Source organism: Sceloporus undulatus, chromosome 4 (assembly GCF_019175285.1).
Source record: "Sceloporus undulatus isolate JIND9_A2432 ecotype Alabama chromosome 4, SceUnd_v1.1, whole genome shotgun sequence".
Classification (NCBI taxonomy): Eukaryota; Metazoa; Chordata; class Lepidosauria; order Squamata; family Phrynosomatidae; genus Sceloporus; species Sceloporus undulatus.
Window position 1 is genome coordinate 70,247,539 of NC_056525.1, and position 23,691 is coordinate 70,271,229.

The window sequence follows — 23,691 nt, forward strand, 5'->3', positions numbered from 1 at the left end:
CTAAGGAAATTAATACAGAACAGCAGCTTCACAGTGTCTGCACACAATAAGATTGGATTGGCAGGACATTCATAATATTATGTTTAAATCACTCATTATTTTTTCAAAGGTTGAACTGCAGAAAAACCAGTTCTCCCTCTTTCCAGAATCTCCAGCTCAACTGCATAGTACTGATTGGCTTAGACTGTGATGTTATAACCAAATCTCTGGAGCAGTTTCTTAGTTTTTCTTTTAATCAATTATGTTTTGCCAAAACTGGATTTTAAATAAATATTTACATGATTAATATATTTAGTAAAATGCTTTAATCTAAACATGAATAATTTCAATTGGAGACATTTAAAAGTACAATTTAAAATTATTTAAATGAGGAAGTAGTTTATGATCATTAAAATAACAAGTAAAACTTTCAGAAATTACTTCCCATTCATCGCCAATGAATGGACTGAAAATGAAGGATAGTTTCTCTGAAATATATAATTTTAAGGGATATAATGGAATTTACTGAGATTATGTCAATACTCTCCTCTCTACACCTCCCCCCTATTTTGGGACTAGGCATTTCATCAATCAAACTACTTAGTAGCCAACACATATTCCAAATTGCTTTACAATCTAGCCTCTGCTTTCTTCCATCTTAAAGGGGCAGTCCTCTTAATCTCATATTTTTGAAGCAACACTGTCCTTTAACAAGATTCTCCAAATGTATAAACAGAGCCATTGACCAAAGACATGATGATGATCAGGATCAGGTGAGGAGCCAGGTGATGGTTGTGACGATGGTGATGATGATCATCATCTTCACAACCACCACCTGGCTCCTCACCTGACCACTATCTACCAAGGGAATACTATACTGCAAGGGAGATTCTACACCTCTGCAGAAAAAGATAAAAAATACTCTCAGTTGTCCCTTGGTGACTATTACTGTGCATTCAGTTATGATTCTTTGAGCTCTGTCTGTCAAATTGTCTATTTCTTCATGTCACCTACCCACTTAATATTCATCTGTTTCCAGGGTGCTTGTTGTGGTAACCTGTTGCTGCAAATATTTTATTGTTTTGTGGCAGTATCTCATGAAAACTAAATTAAGTTTTATTAGGTATATCCTTTCCTCAAGTGCTGCCTGCTCTATCAAATATAGGGAGTGTTGCCTCAACTGGCATGTACAGTATTTGTACATGCTGTATATGTGAGTGGCTATGTAGGTGTGTGAGGGAAACGTACGGAAACTTAAAAGCAAAATATGCAAGCACGAATAACAATGTAAATGGTAATCATTATCAAACAATTGTCAGAGGTCTAAAACACACTGCAGAAATAATCCAGTTTGAAACTGCTTTAACTGTCTCAGCTCAATGCTAGGGAATTCTGAGAACTGTAGTTTTTGTGAGACATTTGGCTTTCTCTGTCAGAGAGCTCTGGTACCACAATAAATTTCAATTCCTAGGATTCCCTAGCCCTGAGCCAGGGCAGTCAAAGTGGTCTCAAACTGGATTATTTCTGTTGTGTCTTTTAGACCCTAGTTGCCTCTGGCAAGTGAATCATACCTTTAGGGCAAGCAGGCTTTCTTCTGCTTGCCCTTTCCTTCTAGATCTTGTATTGTATCTCTGCTCTCAGAAAGCATTCAGTGTAGGGCCAGCATACACCACATATCCTGAATACAACCAATTTCATCTTATTTCAGAAGCTAAGAATGAAAAGCTAGCAGAGAATATCAGGAATCTCCAAGGATGGCCAGGAAAGAATTTGGCCTGAAATCCTACAGAAAAGCTGCCTGTCAGAGGTCAAATTGACCAATAGTCTATGTGTTCCTTTACGTTTTCACAAGGATGACTTCAGGCTGGTCCATTCTCTGCCTTTTGGCTATGCAGTGTTTGCATTTCACAACGGATGACACTATAATTTGATGTTATAATTTATCAACTGGAAACACAACTCCTGTGGCTTATCTGAATGGGATTTAAAAGAACCTGGGGTGAGTGAACAACATGGAGTACCAGGCTTTTAATAAAGGGGTACTCCCCAAAATCATATCTGTGTGAGTGATTCATTTTTAAAAAATATTTTGAGTTTTTACAATTACTTTGTGTGAGTAATATACTTTCTGTATATATGATAAACTGCAGAGCTAAAAGCAACCATGGATATGCATGTTACACAAGCACACCTGCTTTGAATCCCATTGTGGAAGAAAGGCAGGATATAAGTTTATGAAATAAATAAAACAAAACAATATATAGGTGATATTCTATCTTATTTTGTCAATAATTCAATTGAAAAAAAGAGGTGAACCCAAATTATCGAATTGTCCTTTTAATCCCAAACAGTTTAACATGCTTAGTCCAGCATTTTTGTAAGTCAAGTTCTTAACCCATCCTTGAATTTTATCATTGGGGGTTTGCCCACAACCACATAACACCCCATGTGGAGTAGGGCTCTATTATTCTTAATTGACAGATGGACACATGCTTTTTCGACTGCTTGACAACTTGGAGGTTAATGTCCAAGTAGGCACAGGATTCGTCATTCTAAGAAAAAGCAGCTTGATCAGAAGTGTTCCTATGCAGAAGTGAATCTTGGGCCTGTTACAGACTGCCAAAATAAAGCTGCTTTGGGTCTCTTTGGAGGTATGCTATTTAAATGATGCATGGGTCCTAAGAGTCCAGAGGTCGCGCCAAAGCCACACTCCATTCCTAAGCACTGGAGTGCAGCTTTGGTGCAGCTTCCGGATTCTTAGGATGCATACATCATTTAAACAACATACCTCCAACGAGACCCGAAGCAGCTTTATTTTGGCAGTCTGTAACAGGCCTTGACTTCACTGGGATTAGGGTTGCAACCCTGCACTGACTTAGGCCTTACTCTGGAGTAAGTACAGTTTGGAAAAGATACTTTTTGGAATGCAACTCCCAGAATTCCTAGCCACGGAGGCCAACAGACGCAAAAAACTGAAAAGTTCTAGGACTTGTAGTCCAAAAATTAGAAACTTTCAAAAGCTATGGATATACATCAGAGGGGCACTGGTGATTTCACAGAACCAAATCCACCTCTGTAGTGTGTGTGTGTATGTGTGTGTATATGGAGAGAGATACAGAGTGGGTAAGTGTGTATATACAGTATAAGTCTAGAAATTTAGGTCAAAAAATTGACCCCAAAAAACCTGAGTTGATCATATCCTTGGTGAAAAGCAAGAGTATAATCTGTCCTGGAAGCACAGCCCCCTCTGCTCTCTCATCAATCCAGTGTTAAGAGGAACCACAAAGACTTATGTCCACTGGAATTTTGTAAATTCTTTGACATAGGCACTGGACAGATGGGCGCTATAGGGCACCCTCATCACGTGCGAAGGGCAACGCTTCCAGACGCCCCTCACCCCTCGCACGTGATGAGGGTGTCAAAATGGTGGCGCCCTGTACAAATGGGCACCACCATTTTGACGTGACAGATACTTAGCGTCTGCATGTCGTGGCACCATAATGACACCACGAATGCACCACTGGCGCACTGCAGCATCATTATGGTGCCGCAAAAAGAACTCCCTTTTTGCAGGTTCTTTTTGCACCGTGAGAAAGCTGTACGGTTTGTCCGCTGCAGCTTCCTTGTGCAGCAAAACAAGGCGTGGGCAGACCGCCCTTTTTGTGCACTCTGTACCATGCCATAGTTTTGTTTTGCTTCATCCAAATCCTTTGCTACATGCCCCTATGTTTTATCCTCAATTTATCCACGGATCATATCAAAATCCATAATTTTGTCCCCTAAACTTGCCTTTGATTTATACATGAGGTCGATTTATAGTTGAGTATATATGGTGTGTATATATATATATATATATATACACACACACACACACACACACACACACACAGAGTGTAAATGTATACAGTGTGTGTGTATACAGTGCGTGTATATATATATATATATATATACAATGTATATATAGTGTGTATACAGTGTGTGTATGTGTGTATACTGTATATATAATGTATGTACACAGTGTCTGTACATATATAGTACACACACTCACAGTTGTGTGTATGCATAGTGTGTATCTATGTGTGTGTATGTATATACATATAGTATATACATATACTGTGTGTGTGTATATACCATTACAGTGTGTGTGAGTGCATACATACATACTTAGGGCGACCTGATTCATTTCATAAGGTTTTCTTCAACAAGGAATACTCAAAGCTGGTCTTGCCAATTCCTACTTCTAAAATACAGCCTACAGCACCTGATGTTTCTTGGGGGTCTCCCATCCAAGTACTAACCGGGGCTGATCCTGCTTAGCTTCCAAGGTGAGGCAGACCAATCTGGCATAATGCCCCATTTACACAATGTACCTATCCAGGAAGGTTAGCCCTGTGAAAAAGCTTTGCTTTGCTGCCACAAGCGATGCCCAGAATCCCGAAAGCTTTGGACAGTTAAAGTGGGATGAAAGCGGATTTTTCCTCCAGTGCGGATGAGGCAAAGCCACTCCCAGGTGAGCCATCCTGCAAAGGGGGCCGGCAAGGACCATTGGGGAGGAGGGGAAAGGGACTCCAACCAGAGAGAGAGAGAAGGGAGAGCAAGAGACCTGGCTGGGCTCCAAGGTGGTTTCCCAGAAAGCACATGCTCCGAGGAGCTCTTTATAAGGCCAGGGGGAGGCCAAGAGCTCTCAGCGCAACGGCAAAGAAGGGAGAGAGAGAGAGACAGACAGAGGCTCTGCTGCTTGGCTGCCAGAGGGATCATTGCGGAGAAGCTAGCGCTGCCCTGCTTCCAAGGTAAGACTCCTGGGGTCAGAAGACAGGGACGAGGAGGAGGACCCCTTGGCTGGCTGCCTGCCTTCTCTGGCTGCATCCACACTGGAGAAATAACCCGGTTTGGCACCACTTTAACTGTCCTGGCTCAAGGCTGTGGAATTCTGGGAGTTGGAGTTTGTTGTGGGCCAAAAGCCCAAAATATTAAAAGAAATGTATGCCAATGCATGTTCCTTAGTCCCGCTGCAAACAGAGGATTTATTTTTTGCAATTCCTCCTGGGCAGAATTAGGGGATGGAGGACAAGTCCTGGGAAAGGAGGACAGGTCTGGTCAGCTTGTATAGGATGCAACCAAGAAAAGCTCAAAAAGAGTAATAGAAATGTATGTCAATGCATGCTCCTTAGTCCTGTTCCCAATGGAGGGCTTTTTTGCAATTCCTCTTGGGCAGAAGGAGGGGGTGGAGGACATGTCCTGGGAAAAGAGGACCACTGAGCAGCCTGTCTAGGGCACGACCAAAGAAAAGCCCAAAATCCTAACAGAAATGTATGTCAATGCATGCTCCTTAGCCCTGCTCCAAATGGAGGACATTTTGGAATTCCTCCTGGACAGAAGGTGGCAATTCAAAGACCAAGGTTAGTCTGGAAAATCAGATCTTGTAGCACCTTTGAGGCGAACTGAAAGGAAGAAGTTGACAGCATGAGTTTTTCGAATGCTCATGGCACCGACTTCTTTCTTTAACTAAGTCTCAAAGGTGCTACAAGATCCCTTGGCATAGAAGGTGGAAATGTTGGACATGTCCGGGAAAAGGAGGGCGTCCGGGCACCCTGCTCCTGCAGCCCCTCTTTTCCTTCCACTGCTTCAGAGGAGCCAAGCTTTAAGCCCAAACTCTCTCCCTCCAAAGTCACCTTCTCTCCGCAGACACCGGCTGTGGTTCCAGGCATCCTCTTTGCTTGCTAGAATCACAGAGTTGGAAGAGTCCCCAAGACTCTTTGCTTGCTATGGAGAGAGATCTTGTAGCACCTCTGAGACAAAGATGCATCTGAGGAAGTAGACTGAAGTCTACGAAAGCTGATGCTGTCAACTTCTTTCTTTCGTTGAGTCTCAAAGGTGCTACAAGATCTCTCTATGTACTGATTCTACAGACAAACATAACTATATCTTTAATTTTTTTGCTTGCTAGAATCACAAGAGTTGGGAAAGACCATCCAGTCCAGTCATGCAAGTAGGGGGTGCATTGATCAGGATTGCTTCTTTAAGAATTATTAAAAGCTTGATTCAAAGAAGTCTCTGGACTTTCTCTAAATGTAGATGCTTGGCTGTAAAGCTGATAAATCAGATATAAGAGGTTCAGAATCTCAGCTAGAATAGGCTAAATAAACTTCAGACCAATCCTATGCAGATTTAGAATAGGCTAAATAAACTTCAGACCAATCCTATACAAGTTTAGAACAGGAAAAATAAACCTCAGCCCAATCCTATGCAGGGTTTTTTAAAATTAAAATAAATTTTGCTGAGTTCAGTCTACCTTATTCCTAAGAAAATTGATATCAGACAGCAGCTTCCCAGTATATACATGCAATAATCCAGTCTCTGTTTAAAAACCTCCAAAGAAGGAAACTTTTGAGGGAGTGTGTTCCACTATCAAACATCTCTTAAAAGTCTGGAGGTTCTTCATGTTGTGGTGGGATCTCTTTTCCTGTAGCATGAATCCACTGCTCTGGGTCCTGTTCTCGGGAACTGCAGAAAACAAGCTTGCTCCATCCTCAGTATGGCATCCATTCAAAAATTTAAACATGTCACCTCTTATCCTTCTCTTCTCCAGGCTAAACAGACCCAGCTCCTGCAGTCGCTCCTGACAGGGCTGGTTTCCAGACCTTTCACCATTTTGTAAGCCAGCTGCGTTAGGCTGGAGCTGTGGCTGCTGTTGTGTGCTCTGTAATGTGTGCAGCCACACAGCTGCCTTCTCCTCAGACATGTTGACTGATGTGGCGTATTTACACTGCCCTTGTGAACACTTACCCCTGAGTAAACGTGCTTGGAGTGCCCTTGGCAGTTGTAGAAACTTCAGACCCTGGCAGCTCCAGTGTGCTCAGGGGAGGATGGGAGCATGGCTGCGGCACACACCCATTTGAGCTTCAGCTTGGTCGGCCAGCCCTCCCTCCCTTCCCACCCAGCCCCCTTTGGGCACATTTCCAGCCCTGCTTTGGGCACCCTTTTGTCTTTTCATAGGCAAGCAAGTAAGTACTTCGCCTTACAGGCTCTGCCTTTTTGCACAGGCATAGCAAGTCTATGGAAATGCATCCACGCTGCAGAAATAATCCAGTTTGACACCACTTTAACTGCCATAGCTCAAGGCTGTGGAATTGTGGGAATGGTACTTTGTGGTGGCACCAGAGCAAACTACCATTCCCAGAATTCCATAGTCATGAGTCATGGCAGTTAAAGGAGTGTCAAATTGGATTATTTCTATAGCCCATGGCACTAGTTTTGAAGTCAGCCAGCTGCAAATGTAAACTTTGGTTTATTATTGTGACCGAGCCTGCAGCCAATTGAGATGGTGTAATATTAGCAGAGTAAACATGAGCTAGCGTGAAGCCTCTTGTCGAATTTAACTTTTTGCTGCTGGTGACAGTATGCAACTTTGGAAACTATGCAGAACAGTCCTTTTTCTTCATTCCAAACAGAAAGGTGTAGTAGGAAAGTAAGGGATTGTTTCTGGAAACATGGGCTTGAAGACAGAGTGATAACCTTCTGGTAAAATCTCTACGCACTTGCTCTTTCTCACTACACCCTTTTAGCACTATGGTTCTACAACTGCCATGACAATATGCTAGGGGTTTGGATATTAAGGTGGGGAATAAACAATTTCCAGCCAAGGAGCCCATGTGCCTCACTAAAGTAGAAATCCTACAATTCCAGAGGATGCAGCCATGGCAGTTAAAGTGGAGTCAACCAGCTACAGTGGTGCAGTGTGAAAAGGACCCCGGGGTCATTCTGGACTGGATTCAGTCTAAGGAGACAAAAATAGGAGTGCTTTTAAACCAGGAGTGGGCTGTTGCTGCAGCTCCCAACCTCTCCAAAATTCCCAAATTACATTCTTCAGGGCAAAAAAAAAAGTGCAACTGGTTTTTCTGGCAGTTTCAAGTAGCAACAATTTACCTGTTAAATAAGTCACAGTTCCCCCAGCACTAAAATTCTGATTACCTTTTAATTTTGCTATTCTTTCTTTCTTGCAGTCTGCATATGCCTAGGGGATTCTAGGGCAGAAAACCCACTCCTGGATCTTCTGTAGTTGTCCATCTCTGCTTTAATCATATGCAGAGCATTTTTCTTTGCTACCAGTTCACCACACTAAACACTGTCTGCACATCACATTTAAATACCTTAGAGATAGTATACAGTGTATGACTTGATCAAACTAATACAGTAAGTCTTGGAAAGGCTTGGATTTCACCATCAGAGAACAAAGCACATGCTGTCTCTTCTTCACCTTCTTATTTTTGTAATGCAAAGGTCTATTGCAACCCTGCACTACTTAACCAATGGGACTTGCCTCAGTGTAAGCATAGAATTCCTTGAAAATTAGTTAGACTGGGCAAGATAAGGCTTAAGAACTTGACAGGCTTAAGAACTTGCTTTATCTGGGCAAAATAAAGTTCAAGAACTTGCCAACCATTTTTGTTGTTGTTAACTGCCTTAAATCAACCTCAATTCATTGTGACCCTGTGAATGAGATAACCCTAAGACCCTCTATTATTAGCTTCTCTGCTCAGATCCTTCAAGTTCGGGGCTGTGACCTTCCTGATTGAGTCTAGTCATCTGGTGTGCAGTCTTCCTCACTTTCTACTACCTTCTACCTTTCTTAGCATTCTTCTCTTTTCTAATGAGTTGTTCCTTCTCATGATGTGACCAAAGTAAGGCAGTGTCAGTTTGATCATTTTGGCTTCCAGGGAGATTTCAGGCTTGATCTGTTTTCTAAGACCCATTTGTTTGTAATTTTGGCTGTCCACGATGTCCTCGGCATTCTTCTCCAGCACAACATCGCAAATAAATTAATAATAATAATAATAATAATAATAATAATAATATTTATATCCCATCTTTCCATAAGGATCAAGGCAGGTTACAATGAAATACATAAATAAACTACATAGTACAAACATAACTAAAAGTCCATATCCCCTTATCCCTTATCCTAACACTAAAAATAACAACACTAAAATGTAAGTTAAAATAGGCAAGACTGGAGAGAGACAGTCAGGGCAGTTAATAAATTCACTTGTTAAAAAGAGCACTTAGTAGTTGAGCAAGACTTTCATTGGATAATGTTTAATAAACTATCCAATGCTGTAAGTATCTTTTGGCTCTTCTACTTTCAAATGACTCTCCTTCCCAACTTGGACCATTTCTCTTTCGTTTTGTCTTTTTGCTGTGCCCTGCAGTTGCTAGGTGGAAGACTACCAGTAGGTGCATTTGGGGGGATTTCCTAAGGGTGAAAGGAATATGTTTTGCTGCTGAGGCTGTATTAGCACAGAATGAGACTTGTGACTTTGGGAACAAGTGGCTTGTCTGTGAACTGTAGAATAAAAGCTTCCCAGGAAAAGGTGTGTAAACTTGCAAGGGCATGTACACAATAGAAGAGAAGGACTTCCTGCTTGGCATAAGAAGGACAGTTGCTTCAAAGAGTTGCAGGAAGGAAGAATAGGTAAAGAGATGGAAAATGCAGTTGCATTTTAGAGCAGCATGAGTTTCACAGCTGTTGCTAGAACATAAAATATAGTGTGCTGAGTGATGGAGGGCAGTCACAGATCTATTGCTTGTCAACTGTTTTTTTTTACTGACCCAGGAGGGAGTGAACTCAGACAACTGGTTTTGGTCTGTGACAGGCATAATGCCTTCTGTCTGTGCTTCTTGGGATTATTTATATAAGATTCTCACAGATTGGAAACTTTACTCTTTGTACCAGTATGCCCATGGTTTCCTAAGCCAGCATGGACACTGGCTATGCTGGATGGGGAATTCAGATTGTTGTACTCAGAACTTTTTTCGTGTAACTAAGCTTGAGAACATTAAAAATCTATGCATTCTGGCATGGAAGGCAAACTTCTGGAGAAGGTATTTCACAGGTAGTTGCAGCTGTCCTGGTCCACCACTTTGCCTGCTGCAGATAGCAAGGGGCCTTAGAGCAGGCTTTCAGAGGCTGCTCTCCACTGGTCCAATGGGGTGGTCAAGGCTGTGGTTAGCAGATTGGGGGGGGAGGGGTATCTAGTTTAGCAAAGGAGCTCCTGGAGATGAATAGTGTGTCAGTGCCAGAAACCCATAATAAAGGGTTCTGAGAACCAGTGGCAAAACCTAAGCTGTTAGACCAAATTTCCCATCTCTGGCAATGAGCAGGGTTGGCTATTTCTTGGGAAGATACAACAAAGCATGTGGGTTGTTATTTTTAACTGCCTTAAGGAGGGTTTGTGGCTGCTTGAACTTAGAGACTCTGTTCTAACTTCCCCTCTCTTAATATTTCTCAATCAACTGTTCTCTGCCCTCTGTCTGAAACCATTTCATGTCCTGCTGAGAGGGCAGTCCCAGTGGTGGCTTGTGGTCTTGGCTTTCAAAAGTGAATGCTCTAAGAAAAGAGGAAAAGATAAATGTATATCCTTTCCCTCTGTGATCCAATTTTGATTGAACTGTTATGGCAAGGAAAGCAGAGGGGGGATTCCAGATTGGAAGTTATATATAGGAGGTTCCAGTCTTTTGGTGGACTCTGGGATGTATGCTTGGAAAACTTGATGCAGTGAAGAGCCATGTTCTTTTAAAAAGAAATTATTAAGACAGAACTGTGAGTCTGGAAGAAAGTTAAGAATAAGAAATGGAAGATCAGTCAGTCATGATATCTTCGATTCCTACGCAATGCAGAAACAAGCTGTTATAAGTTCTCTACAAGTGGGAAAGACCCATGCTATCACAGACTGGTATCTTCCACTAAACTGTGCAATGCAGTTGAGGATTAAGAATTGGGAAATTCCTAGATTGGCTTCTTAACTGACCTCTCCTTTTCCTAATAAGAGCACAAAAGGGGAGGAGGAATGTGAAAGGAATGCTTACAAGTAAAATTTAACTCTTCAGGGTCTGTTAAAAGGGGCTGGTGCACTTTTAAATGTTGCGCATAACAGAAGCACTGAGTTGGGAAATCTGACACCTCTGGCAGGGAACGAGTGCTGCTGCATATCTCTGCCTGTGTAGTAAATGGGGGGAAATGCCATAAATAGATACAAGGCACAAAGATTTCTGCAGGTCATGGATGGCCAGGGGAAGCTGTTGGATACATTCCCAAAGTGTGGTATTTCATATTTCTGGTTCTTGACACAAATTGATTGAGAGCGGAGAGTACTCAAAAGAGGGGAGAGTACTAGAGGCCCAATTGAAAAATCCTCTTCTAAACTTGAGCAGCAGTCATAGCTACTCTAACATGATTCAAAAGAGCTCCCCCCACTTTACTGCTATTAAAACAGTCTTCATTAGTAAGATGCTATTGCTTAGCACTGGAAGAAGGGGCAAATTTTTTCTCCAGCATTTGTGGATTGGAAAGTAGATAGATCCATGGGAAACCTAAAAGAGCTGAGTAAATTCTACATCTTATTTTATTTAGAAAGGGCAAAATAAGCACAGTAGTAAGCTAGTTAGAAGGAGGAATGGGAAAGGAATGCATGATTGAGGATTAATTTTTAAACTTTTAGTCAATGAGCAGAACTGGAATGAGATCAAGAAACTTGCAATGGGTATTCCTGTCTATGAAGGCAGAGGTATGCTTTAAAGGAAGTTATTTCCTCCATATTTAATCATAACTTTTTTTTCTTTTTTCATCCATTGTACAGGAAAACATGATTTCCCATATCCAAATGGCCTTCATCTTCCTTGCAGCCTACAGCATCCATGAGACCAAACAGGTTAAAGCTAGTTGCCACCGGCTCATCACTGAATCCCACCTGAGAAACCTGACAGAGTTGGTGAGTTAATTTACAAATAATAACAGCTTGTAAAAGTTGCTTTTTTGAAGTATAGTTTACAGACCTGTCCAGCCGTCAGCCTTACAGCCTTACAAGTGCTTACAGCCCAGAGGCTACATTCTCTTATTCCCAAATAGGTGACCCTTTAAATCAATGGGACACAAGTAAGTAAAAAGAGCAGAAAGATGGAAGGAGAAAAGATCCTGAAAGAAAGTGAAAGAGAAGATTTGAGATTAACAGAGCCAGCATTGTGAAGGAAGACTTGTTAATACTTGCTGGATTTACTATACAAATCACTGGGCAGACCCATCCATAAGGCTGTGTGTCTTGAGTGGAAGGTGCTGGGAACTGTAAATTAATCACTCTGTCTGTCCCAGGATGGTCTCTATGGCTTGTTATGGGCAGCTGTTTGAAGCAGGCAGTTTCAGGAATGCCACCAGCTTTCATCCTGCAGCATAGCTGCAGAGTGCAACTGGCCACCCAGTCCCATGTGTGCACCTAGACAGGAAGGTCCTCATCTCCCTGGCCTTATGGTAGATACATACACCTCGCAGGCATCCTAGTGCTTTAGGATAAAGAGGATGAAGATGCTCCATGCTCTTCTACAGAAAAAGGAGGATGTGATGTCTCCCAAATCTGCCAGGAACCATCTTTACATAGAGGCTGCTATTTATTAAATACTTGGTTCTGGCAGGGTCTTGGAGCTAAGACACTGTGCTGTGCTAGTATCCTGGCCATCCCTCCCATAGTCTGTTGGCTCTGAGAAACCCTGAGAACCAAGCATTCAAGGGCCTCTGCCAGGTGCTTGGAGACATGCAGCCACTATTTTTTGTTTGTTTGTTTGTTTTTCTGCCTTCAAGTCAATTTGGACTTACAGAGACCCTAAAGCGAACCTATCATGGGATTTTCTTGCCACAAATTGTTCAGAGGTGGTTTGCTGTTGCCTTCCCCTGAGGCTGAGAGCATGTGACTTGCCCAAGGTCACCCAATGTGTCTCATGGCTGACCCGGGAATTGAACTTGGGTCTCCAGCATTGTAGTCCCAACATTCAAACCACTACACACACACACACTTTTTCCCTGTAGCATCATAAGGGCACCATCAGTAATGGTGGCTTATTCTGCTCTTCTCCCTCTTTATCCTGTGATGTTGCTATCACCATTGTTTTATCCTGTTGGGGTGGGAGTGGCTTCCTCTTTGGCTCATGGAGCAGAGTAGAGCAATGGCTTGTATTTCTACTGTTAAATGGAAGTACAGTAGTGGGAAGAGACACTGCCCTCCCCATGCCTCCTCCCTCTTCATGATGTCTGAGTCCATAAAAAGAGAATCTGCCCACTCCCTTTTTTTTTAAGAAACAACTGCTGCACAAATGCTTAGGTAGTGTACAGTATTCACATTCAAACAGAGAATGCTAATGTAGTCATTAACTTGTCAAAGAAATGGAAAGAGCAGGACAGGGTGAACTGAATCCACAACACTTTGAGGATTGGAGGTTGACGGGGCTCTTTATCACTCAGGATGGGCTGGGAGGTCTCTACTGCAAGAGACATCCTGGTGATGAACTGGCAAAGATCCTGACTCTGATCTCATTCACAAAGAATCTTGAAGGCTTCAATGGAATTAGTTCTGATTTGGTGTCCAGAGTGGGAGGAAGTCTGCCACAACAAAGGGCAATAGTTAATTAGTTAATCAGAAAAAAGAGCCAAAATGAATGTGATGCTTTGTAATGACAGAATCAGTGGCTAATTTGAAGACCTTGGAAGAGTAGTAATTACCTTCTCAAGTATAAAAAAAGTGTGTGGAGAGACTCATGGCTATAGAATAGGACTTGGTGGCAGTTTAGCTTGTGGAAGGACAGGGAGGCTTCAGATAAAATACTATGGTATTTGCTCATTGGCATAACTGTTGTGAGAGGGTTGAAAATGCTTGAAATCAGATTTTGTGGCCCTGACTTCTTAGCATCTCTTAGCTCCTGCAACTGGGCCTTGTTCTGCTATCTAGCTTTATATAATAGCTTCCTCATCCCCAACCAAGAGGTGTGCTACCTCACACAGTGAGGCACAGAGTGGGTCATTGACAAAACTGTGTTATCCTCATGATGGAGACCAGGGGGGCGTTTGAAGAAACTCCTTTAAATCCTTAGCAACAGCCTTCTTATTTCTGTGTACTGCTTGAAGCCCACTAACACATTAGATACTCAGATGAAAGTCCTAAAAGTTAATCGCTATTTCTGTCTTTGCCTTTCTGGTTTGCCTTGGTCAGTCATTTATGGGGACTTTCTAGTGTTGCCATATTCCAGGATTCAGCTAATTTCCACATGGGTGGATGATTTGATTCTGATCCAAGTAAACATATGGGCAAATAATGCTAAGTCACAATGTGATATATTTCGAGAGCACCCAAAAGTATTTTCCAATATGCTTGAAATTTTTAAAAAGTTACTTAATTTCTTTCCTGTTACACACAACTGAATAATTATTTTACTTTGTAAAAAATGGAATGTTACAAGCTGCTGGCCTATTGTACAAAACAGAGCGTCCTCCCATTCTCACCTCATAGTCAACCAAAACATGAGACAGCAGCTTGAACAATTATTTGTTGTTTCTTCCACCATTTATTGTTAAATTATTTATTACATGAATTATACTTTTGCCTTCCTCTGAGGCTGAGAGAATGTGAATTGCCCAATATCATCAGTGGGTTTCCATGGCTCAGTTGAAAACTCAGTCTCCAGAATCATAGTTCAGCACTTAAACCACTACACCACACTGGCTTCTAATTAACAGATTTAAAGGGTTTAAATTGTTGCAACTATTTAAAATCATGTATACATGCATTTTGGAATAAATCAGTTTAGCCCCAAAGGCATTAATAAAAAACATATATTTACTTGGTGCTGGAATGAAGCCAGTGTAGACATTAAATGGGACTTCAAGGGAATGGCATTCTACAAATGGGATGCTACAGCCGAGAAACCACATCCCAAGTTATAAAAGTAGTCAGAGGTTCAACTGCAAAAGGAGCAAAGTCCTTTTTAAACTGTAATGCTTTCATTACTGTAAAAATAATGTGTTATAAGTAATTAGTTGCCTGTAGTTTTCTCCCACGTCTAAGGGCAATAATATATTGTACCTTTGGCTAACACAAGTTGCATTCTTCTTGGCATTTTGAAGCAACTTGAGCAGTTACATATAAAATGCAGTGAAAAGTCTTAACTCTGTGTCATAGGCTTCATCTACACTGAAGAAATAATCGTTTGACACCGTTTTAACTGCCATGACTCAGTTTTATGGAACTCTGGGATTTGTAGTGTTGGGAGATATTTAGCCCTCTCTCTGAGCTCTTGTGCCACAACAAACTACAAATGCCAGGATTCCATAGCATTGAGACATAGCAGTTAAAGCAGTGTCAAACTGCATTATTTATGCAGTGGGGATGCAGCCATAGTGAGGAACTGGAGCCCAGAGTGACCATAGGTGTGATTTTTGGAGTTGCTGTTCTCACCTCTGAAGTCTTAGAAAGTTATGTTATTAAAGCTTGAACACTACCTAAATTATAATGAAAAGCCAAGACCTCTGCACAATCCCTTGTTTTGAGAGTAACAACACTCCATCCAACTTGTTAACAAATAAACCTTTTCCAGTCTTCTCTTAGCCAAGTATAATGAGTCAGTTTTCGCTAACAATAACTTTCCCCAAATACCGCACGGTCATTCTTAGATGGAGGTCCTGTTATTAGACTAAAATTTAGGAATAATTAACTTGGCAGCCACAGCTATGTTTTAACATTAATATTGCCTCTTAGAAGCCAACTGTTTATGACTTCTTGTTTAAAAATAACTGTGAAATCACAGTGCATCTCATATAGAGGGTTTGTGGATGCATGCTTTGGCTACACTCACCACTACTAATACACATATCTACTTGGAATGCAGACTCAAGAAGAGGTATTCACCTGTTTCCATTTAAAATGCTGTGGGGTGGGGCTCAGTGAGAGGAGAAATTAGAGTTCCCAGGGTTGTTGTTTTTTATTATTATTACAATTTTTTACTCTTAACATTTTCGTTAAAAACATCACATTTTATCAAATTTTCACTTTAACCACATGAAACTATGCATATGTAAATACATTTAGGCTGTGTGTGTGACATTGTAATATAAATGTATAACTTTAATTTTGCTAGTTGTTTATGTCACAACTATTACCATTAGATTTCGGTGATAAATGGGAATTATGATTTATGAGTAACATTAGTAGAAAAATGTACTATTTTAATGTATTATTTTTGTATGTTTTAATTGTATTTTTTAAATGTTGTAAGCCCCCCTGAGTCACAGTCTTGGGAGAAAGGTGGAACAATTAATAATAATAATAATAATAATAATAATAATAATAATAGCAACAACAACAGCTAAGGATTCTGTATGATGTGGTAATGGGAGGAGGTCAATGGGGGGATGACACCAGGAGTTAGCACATGGGGTGACACCAACCCTAGTGACATCACTGAGTATTACTTTCTTTCAAGACTTATCCGACTTACCTATCTACTTAGCAAAGATGATAAAAGTTTGGAAAGGGTAAAGGCATTGACATTTCTTGATAGAGTGACTGGCTGTCACTTTAAGTCCAGAGTCTTGCTGGAGCTTTATTTAACGTTTTAAAAAACAAACAAGCCTGGTTTTGCAGAGCTGTTATGCTATTCAATAAGTTTTGCTTAGCTGAATGGGAATTAACCTTAATTACCAAACCAGCATGAAGAAGTAATATTTTTGTAGCATTTTAGATGACTTGGAGATAATGTAACAGTATGTTACTGTTCAAAATGAAAAGTGGGTGGAGGATTGCCATCTTAACTCTCAAAGTGATCAAATTGCACAAAATTATTGTGCAGCTTCCTGTAGAACATTGGTTCCCAACCTTCCTAATGCCATGACCCCTTAATACAGTTCCTCATGTTGTGATGACCCAAACCCATGAAATTATTTTCATTGCTACTTCATAACTGTAACTAAATAGGTGTTTTCCAATTGTCTTAGGCGACCCCCATGAAAGGGTCATTCGACCCCCAAAGGGGTCCCAACCCACAGGTTGGGAACCACTGCTGTAGAAGAACCCTGGCTGCAAATGAGAAAGCTGTGTCATTTGCCAAGGTTTAGATTGCTTATGTGGTTATTGTTATGCTGGCATAGGAGCTGGTCTGTTTTCATTGCAAGTAGAAACCAAATCATGCCAGAACTGCTAAAACCAAAACTGAAAGTGTACCTTTTCTGCCCTCTTCATCTGTCAGGAATAGTATGTCCAAATTTTGCTTGTGCTGCATTTTGCTTGCCAGGTGTGGCTCAAACCAGCTTGTTGTTTGGGGGAGCATGGCTAGCTGTGCCCCATTCACTGGATTCAAGATGCACAGTATCTAGAACCAGTCAAATTATTTTGACACATGAGGCAGAAAATTCCGCATGTACCTATGTCTGTTCCTGCATGCAAAAAGACAATACCTGTATCAGCAAAGTAAATAACAACTTGCTGCCCTGTACGATACCCTAAACTGCTGCCCATGGCAGCTGCCTCACTTTGTCTATTAGCTGGGCTGGAACTGCTGCTTGGCTCAGCATAGGCTACTCTGTGACTGAGAAATATTACTAGTAGCTTTTCTCAGTGCATAATGAAACAGTGTTTCCAACTGAGCATGCTTCCTAGCAGTCCTGTCTCATTGGATAGAGGCTCTGCATTTTCCCATGACCTACAGCACTGTATTAAAATCCTCCCAGTGAAGCCTGATGTTCACAAGTGATGAATCAGCATTGTTGATAGGTGAGGTAGAAAGGTTGGTGCATTCTCTGTCTATTCCTTGACAAAAGGAGATAGCTGTTTCCTCTTTGTTCCAGTATGAACTAGCAAGGCTCAGAGGCCATAAGATGGCCATGCCTTTTTCCCAACATGGCTTGCTGAGGTGAGTTTCCCCTTCCTTGTATATGCTGCTGCTAAACAGAACAGTATATTCTTATATGTGCTAGCTGCCTTGGAAAATCTCCCCCACATTACTATAATACTTCTTCTCTTCTACTTTTTACTAGTTTTATCTTCTCACAAATGTAGTTCAGTAAATATTAAGGGACAAATTGTAGGTGCTTCATAAATAGTTCCCCTCCACCCTAGTAATTTGTAATTTCAGTGCTCAATTAAAGGTGTGTAGAAAATTTCTTGATGTCTTTACAGGATGGTGAGTTAGCTGAGACACTACTTCTCTAAAAAAGATACACAGTTGTCACAGATAACAGTACTGTCTAGATTGCCAGTCCATGCAACATTGCCAGATGCAGAGAGATGCATGCCATGTCAAGATATTGTGTAACTTTTCCTTTTCCTTTTCCTTTCTGGTGACAATGAAGAAGTTGGGGAAAAAATGCTGGGAAACTCCAGGAGGGATTCATGTAAAGGGCAAGAGTATCTGGATCCCTCTAAAATTCCATGAACATGGCAGGAGATCAAGCTTTTATTTTAAAGTCTGGACATACCCATTGTGGGTTTTTTTAAAGTTCTGTGGACAAATGTGTTCCGAATTTTGGCATCCTGCCACTACTGTTCTTATGGTCAAGAATTGGGAGCACACCTCTAAGCAGTTAACTTAAGTCATTAACCCACAACAGTAGCCAGCAAGTTATCATCCAGAACCCAGCAAGGAGAAATTTCCTGTAGTATGGATTTTATTAGTATGGATGAAATATTGTGCCTGACTCTGTGCTTCTTTGTTCAGATTGACAGCCAGATGAAGACCACCTGCAAACAATCTTTCTACTATGTAGACAAGACAGAACTGGTGAGTTGGGAATATGTGACAAACATATCTTTTGCTGCTGTCTAGAATGGAAGACAATGTGTTACTTACTTTGAAACATACTGTTTAAACTAGTCTAATACAGTGATTGTCAAACTCTGGTCCTCCAGGTGTTTTGGACTTCAGCTCCCAGAAGCCTCAGCCATCTTGGCCAGTGGTCTGGGATTCTGGGAGCTGAATCCAAAACACCTGAAAGTCAGAGTTTGGGAATCACTGGTCTGATAATATCTGGCGGTCTGCATAATTTCTACCCTTGGTTTAGACCACAAATGGGAAACATGGTCTTCTAGATGGTGGACTATAATTCCCAACATTGGCTATGCTGGCTAGGGCTGATGAGAGATGCCATCCAACTACATCTGAAGAACCACAGACTGCATACCCCTGAATTAGATTTCCAAGTAATGGTTTCAAACAATATGCTTTCGGGGGTTCTTTTTCATTATAAGCAGTTTCCTGAAGTTCAGATTTAATTATGGTTTTACCTCCAACTCTTTCTTTGTTTCTGCTTTCTCTTCCTCTGACAGAACTATGAGGAGACTTTTTTATCCAGGTTTGTGAACTGCAGCTAGTTTTCAACTACAGTTTGTTCAAACAACCCAAATCAAACAAGGCTTAGATCCATGCTTGTCCACTAATTATGGGCTCAAGCAGATGAGTGGCTTGGAGCAGCCTCTGGCCATTCCAGCTGTAAGTCAGCTCTGATCGGTGTAACTCTGGTGACTGGAAGCCATGGTCCTGAGGCTGGTTGCTACCATGATCTGGAATGGACTGCCAGCAAGAAGCAGTTTTTCCCTTCTCCTTTTGTGGCCATGTTGGGACTGTGTTAGCCAGCCTCAGTGTGGCTTCAAGCTGATCCAGGAGTGTGTGTCCTCTGCACACCATGCCCCTGGATCGACCCAAAGGTGGTGCTTTTTGCCCATCTGTTTTGGTTCTATGTTAAACTAACCAGCATTACTCAACATGAAGGAAAACTCTGTTTTAGAAGGGAAAAGAAATGCTTTCCATCTTTTTTCATGGCCATGCTAGAGAAAAAGCTCATGACTTGTGCATATAGCACTAAACCTTTGTTTGTTTTGGTATCTGAGCCAATCCATCTAAGAAATAACTGCATCTCTGCTACAAAATCCTAGAGCATTGCAGAGGGTTCTGCATGATAATTATTTAATGAAGGAGACCAACCTGGCCCTGTCCATCTTTGAAAGAAGGAGCAACTGCAAGGAACTTACTTTGCCTTTCTGTGCCAGAGAGGGCCTAATTTGACTTTTACCTTAGGACTGGAATATGTTTTCTGTTGTCTTCACATTTTGAGATGCCATTGGGCAAAGTGCTGTTGTAAGATGGGGAGATCTCTGTGCTATTGCTGGCCATTCTCTGGCTATGTCCCTCTGGACCCAACCAGTGTGATCACCTGGAAGGAGAAGGAAAAGCAAGCAGAGTCTGCTCTTCTTTTTGCTGATCCTTTCCACTCCTTACTCCCAGGACAGGACAGGTGAATAGGCAGCAACATGAAGGAGAAGTAGCGGGCTGTGCAGATCATTGGTGAGAGATGCCTGATATAGCTGGAAAAGGGAAAGGCTAGAGCTCCCTACATCCCCCAACCAAGATGATCACAGCTTTTCTAAGCTCTTCCTAATAATCACAATCTTTGATGTCAGCCTTCAATATTTTCATAATTTGGCATTTTTTCTATCACTTTTTAGGGCAGTATAGAATGCTTTCTCAAAGCAGCATATTCTCCACTGTCAATCATCCTTGGTAAAATTAAATTCAAGAGCAATACACCAAACTTCGAGAAGCTATATAGGATCGACTATCTGCATGTGGAACTTGCATCGTGTCTTAATAATGACTATCCTCAAGACAAGGTAACTTCTAGCACTGATGAGCCTTGCCTTTATCACAAATCTCTAACAAGACCCAGCAAGGCTAAGAGAATAAAGAGCAGCTGCTTCTTGCATTCTGTGTCTGAGGGTGATGAGCAGAGGACTAAAAATGCTTTTGTATCTTTCCTTACATGTCCTTGTCTTCTGAAAGCAGCTCTGTGTTAGCTCCAAACTAGACGTGACCTTATTCATGTTCTTAGCTCTGGTGTATTTTACTTTTAGAACAATAGGTAGCTGGTTTATGAGAAATTTTTATTTTGATGAGGGGGAGGAGGACAATAATAGCTGTCTCCACTGTGGTTTCTTTCAAAATTGTACATACATGCCTGTATCATACTACAGTTGGCCTTCCGCATTTGTGGCTTTGATTTTTGCAGTTTTGATTAATATGTTCTCTCTAGGAATCACTAGGTCCTCCAGTGCAAGTCTGCCAGGGGTTGACGATAGAGTCGGGCTGGGAAACCTAGAGATTACTAGAAAAAACACTTCTCTAGGCATTTGTAGGTCCATAGGCATGATTCTGTGATCAGCTCCTGCCACATGTTGACCACAGAGTTGCAGTGGAGGACCTGGAGATTCCTAGAGAGGTGTTCTCTTAAGTAAAAAAAATAGTGGGTTTTTTTTTCATTTGCAGTTTCTCCAAAGTCACAGGGGTCCTCCACTCCTGACCCCAGCAAATGTAATTACTGTATATACACATGTATAAGTCTAGTAATTTTAGTCTAAAATTGATGCAAAAAGATGAGTTGACTTATCCACAGGTCAATGTACTTTAACTCTTATTTTTAAAAAGGAACCACCCCCTGGTGAAAGCCAAGAGTGTAGAAAGCACTGAAACCACCACCACCACCCATCCATCCAGCCTTTTATGTGAGCACAAACTGTTGTGCCTGCTGGAATTGTGTAGGTTCTTTGGCATCATTTTGCTTCAATCTTTGGATCATTTGTTACATGCTGTTGGTTTCATCCTTGACTTATCCATGGGTCATATCAAACCTGCCCTCAACCTATACATGAGGTCGACTTATAGTTGAGTATATATGGTATTTGCAATAATAATAATTAATAATTTGTTTTATTTATATACCGCTATTCCAAAGATCATAGCGGTGAACAGCAAGTAAGCTAATTTGCCCCCCAACAGTCTGGGTACTCATTTTAGCGACCTCGGAAGGATGCAAGCCTGAGTTGAGCTTGGGCCCTTTTGCTGGTCTTGAACTCACAACCTTGTGGTTTTGAGTGAATGGCTGCAGTACAGGCATTTAACCACTGCGCCACCAGGGCTCCTTTGGTCACCTTCATGTACAATCTATACCAGAAACTAGACAGAGGGCATGAATCTCTTCAGATACCTGTTGTAGTATGTCCAACTATAGGAAATTAGTTGAATGTATCTCAATTGATCACCCTTCCAAAAATACAGAAATAACTGTGATGGAAGCCTGCATTGCTAAATAGAACTGGACACAGTATTCCAGGTGAGGCCTGACCAAAGCAGAATAGAGTGGCACTATTACTTCCCTTGATCTAGATACTACTATTGATACAGCCTAAAATTGCATTGGCCTTGTTAGCTACTGCATCGCACTGTTGACTCATATTCAACTTGTGGTCTACTTGGACTCCTAGATCCCTTTCACACGTAGGCCTGTTACAGACTGCCAAAATAAAGCTGCTTCGGGTCTCTTTGGAGGTATGCTATTTAAATGATGCATGGGTCCTAAGAGTCCAGAGGTCGCACCAAAGCCACACTCCATTCCTAAGCACTGGAGTGCAGCTTTGGTGCAGCTTCTGGATTCTTAAGGTGCATGCATCATTTAAACAGCATACCTCCAAAGAGACCCGAAGCAGCTTTATTTTGGCAGTCTGTAACAGGCCGTAGTTTCATTCAGCCAGGTGTCCCCCATCCAAAGTCTAACTAGGCCAGTGTTCTGTTCCTACAGTGACTAATTATTAGTACTCCTTAAGCAACTCAGGAGCACAATAGCCACCTTTTGTTTGTCCTTCCCAGCCACTGGTACTCACAAGCACACTACCTCCAGTACTGGATGGTATAGCCATCCTGACAGATAGCTATTGGTAGACTTATCCTTCATTTATGTACTATTCCCCTTTTCAAACGTGCAAACATTGTATCTTGTGGTAGTGTATTCCATGGTTTAATTATGTGCTGTGCTTCATTTAATTTGTCTTCAGTCTCCTATCATTTAGCTTCACTGGATGACTGTGGGTTTGGCTATTAAGAGGGAACAAAACCATCTTATCTCTTTCCTCTCTGTACTTCTACCCTGTCCCCCTGTAAGTTGATTTTTCTCTGTCTCCCTAAGCTATGTGGTACACTCTTGCTTTCTTGGGTGCTCCATCTGGGATTCCTAATTGGGCATCTGAGAACAGTCCCGGTTTGACAGATAAAGACACAGAAACCTACTTTTGAAGGTAGATTATCCTTGATCAGTTATAGTGGTAGATAAACTGTCCTCAGATATTTCAGAATACTAGGCCTTTATTTTCACAGATACAAATGGTGAGTCACTGATATGGTTTCTTTGTTTTTCCCCTCCCCTATCTCTTCCTTGTAGATATGCACCAAGAAGTTCCACCTGACTCCAGAGGAGATGCTGCAAACAGTGTATGATTATTTCAGTGAAGCTAAACGTTTCCTGTCCAAATCAAACTTCAGACAGGACTGTACTAGTGTCTTCCAGAAGTGTTCAGACTCTCAGGGAGAGAAGAAGATGGAATCTACAGGTAAATGGCCATAGATCTTTAATACATTTGTTCACCCACAACTCTTGGGGTAGGGTTTGGGGAGTGAGCATTCTAGGCATTCTGTAGCTTCTGTATGTGTGCATTTATGTCTTACGTGTATATTTGTATATCTTATCTCTTACTGATTGCTAAAGGGTTAAAGTCAACAGCAAGGCTTAAAGTCAACAGCCATATTTTCTTCTACATATGCACTATGGAGTTTATCACACTGGGGCTAATTTCAGCATTAAAGAGAGATTTAAAACACATTTAAAGCATCTCGCAAATAAAGCAAAAATGGCAAGTAATTGCGCGAATGATTACCACACACAGTTGCACAAATAAAGTAATAATAGAAATGCATTGCTGCTGAAATCCCATAAGTAAAAAGATATTCATTAATGCTTTGTGATCACTTTAATGATGGGTTTTGTGCAACATCATGTGAAATCGTTTTGTGTAATTACGTGAT

General features: G+C 41.4%; 1 protein-coding gene across 3 annotated transcripts in view; it reads left to right on the forward strand.

The window, feature by feature from the left end:
* The first annotated feature begins 4,623 nt into the window (after window positions 1-4,623).
* CSF1 (colony stimulating factor 1) overlaps window positions 4,624-23,691 on the forward strand; it is a 28,915-nt gene continuing 9,847 nt past the window's right edge. For all 3 annotated transcript variants that reach the window (XM_042464636.1, XM_042464637.1, XM_042464638.1), the window contains exons 1-5: window positions 4,624-4,769; window positions 11,616-11,747; window positions 18,505-18,567; window positions 20,289-20,453; window positions 23,051-23,219. In XM_042464636.1, the coding sequence (XP_042320570.1) occupies window positions 11,622-11,747; window positions 18,505-18,567; window positions 20,289-20,453; window positions 23,051-23,219 (523 nt within the window). In that variant the 5' untranslated portion in view covers window positions 4,624-4,769; window positions 11,616-11,621. The remainder of the gene's footprint in view (window positions 4,770-11,615; window positions 11,748-18,504; window positions 18,568-20,288; window positions 20,454-23,050; window positions 23,220-23,691) is intronic.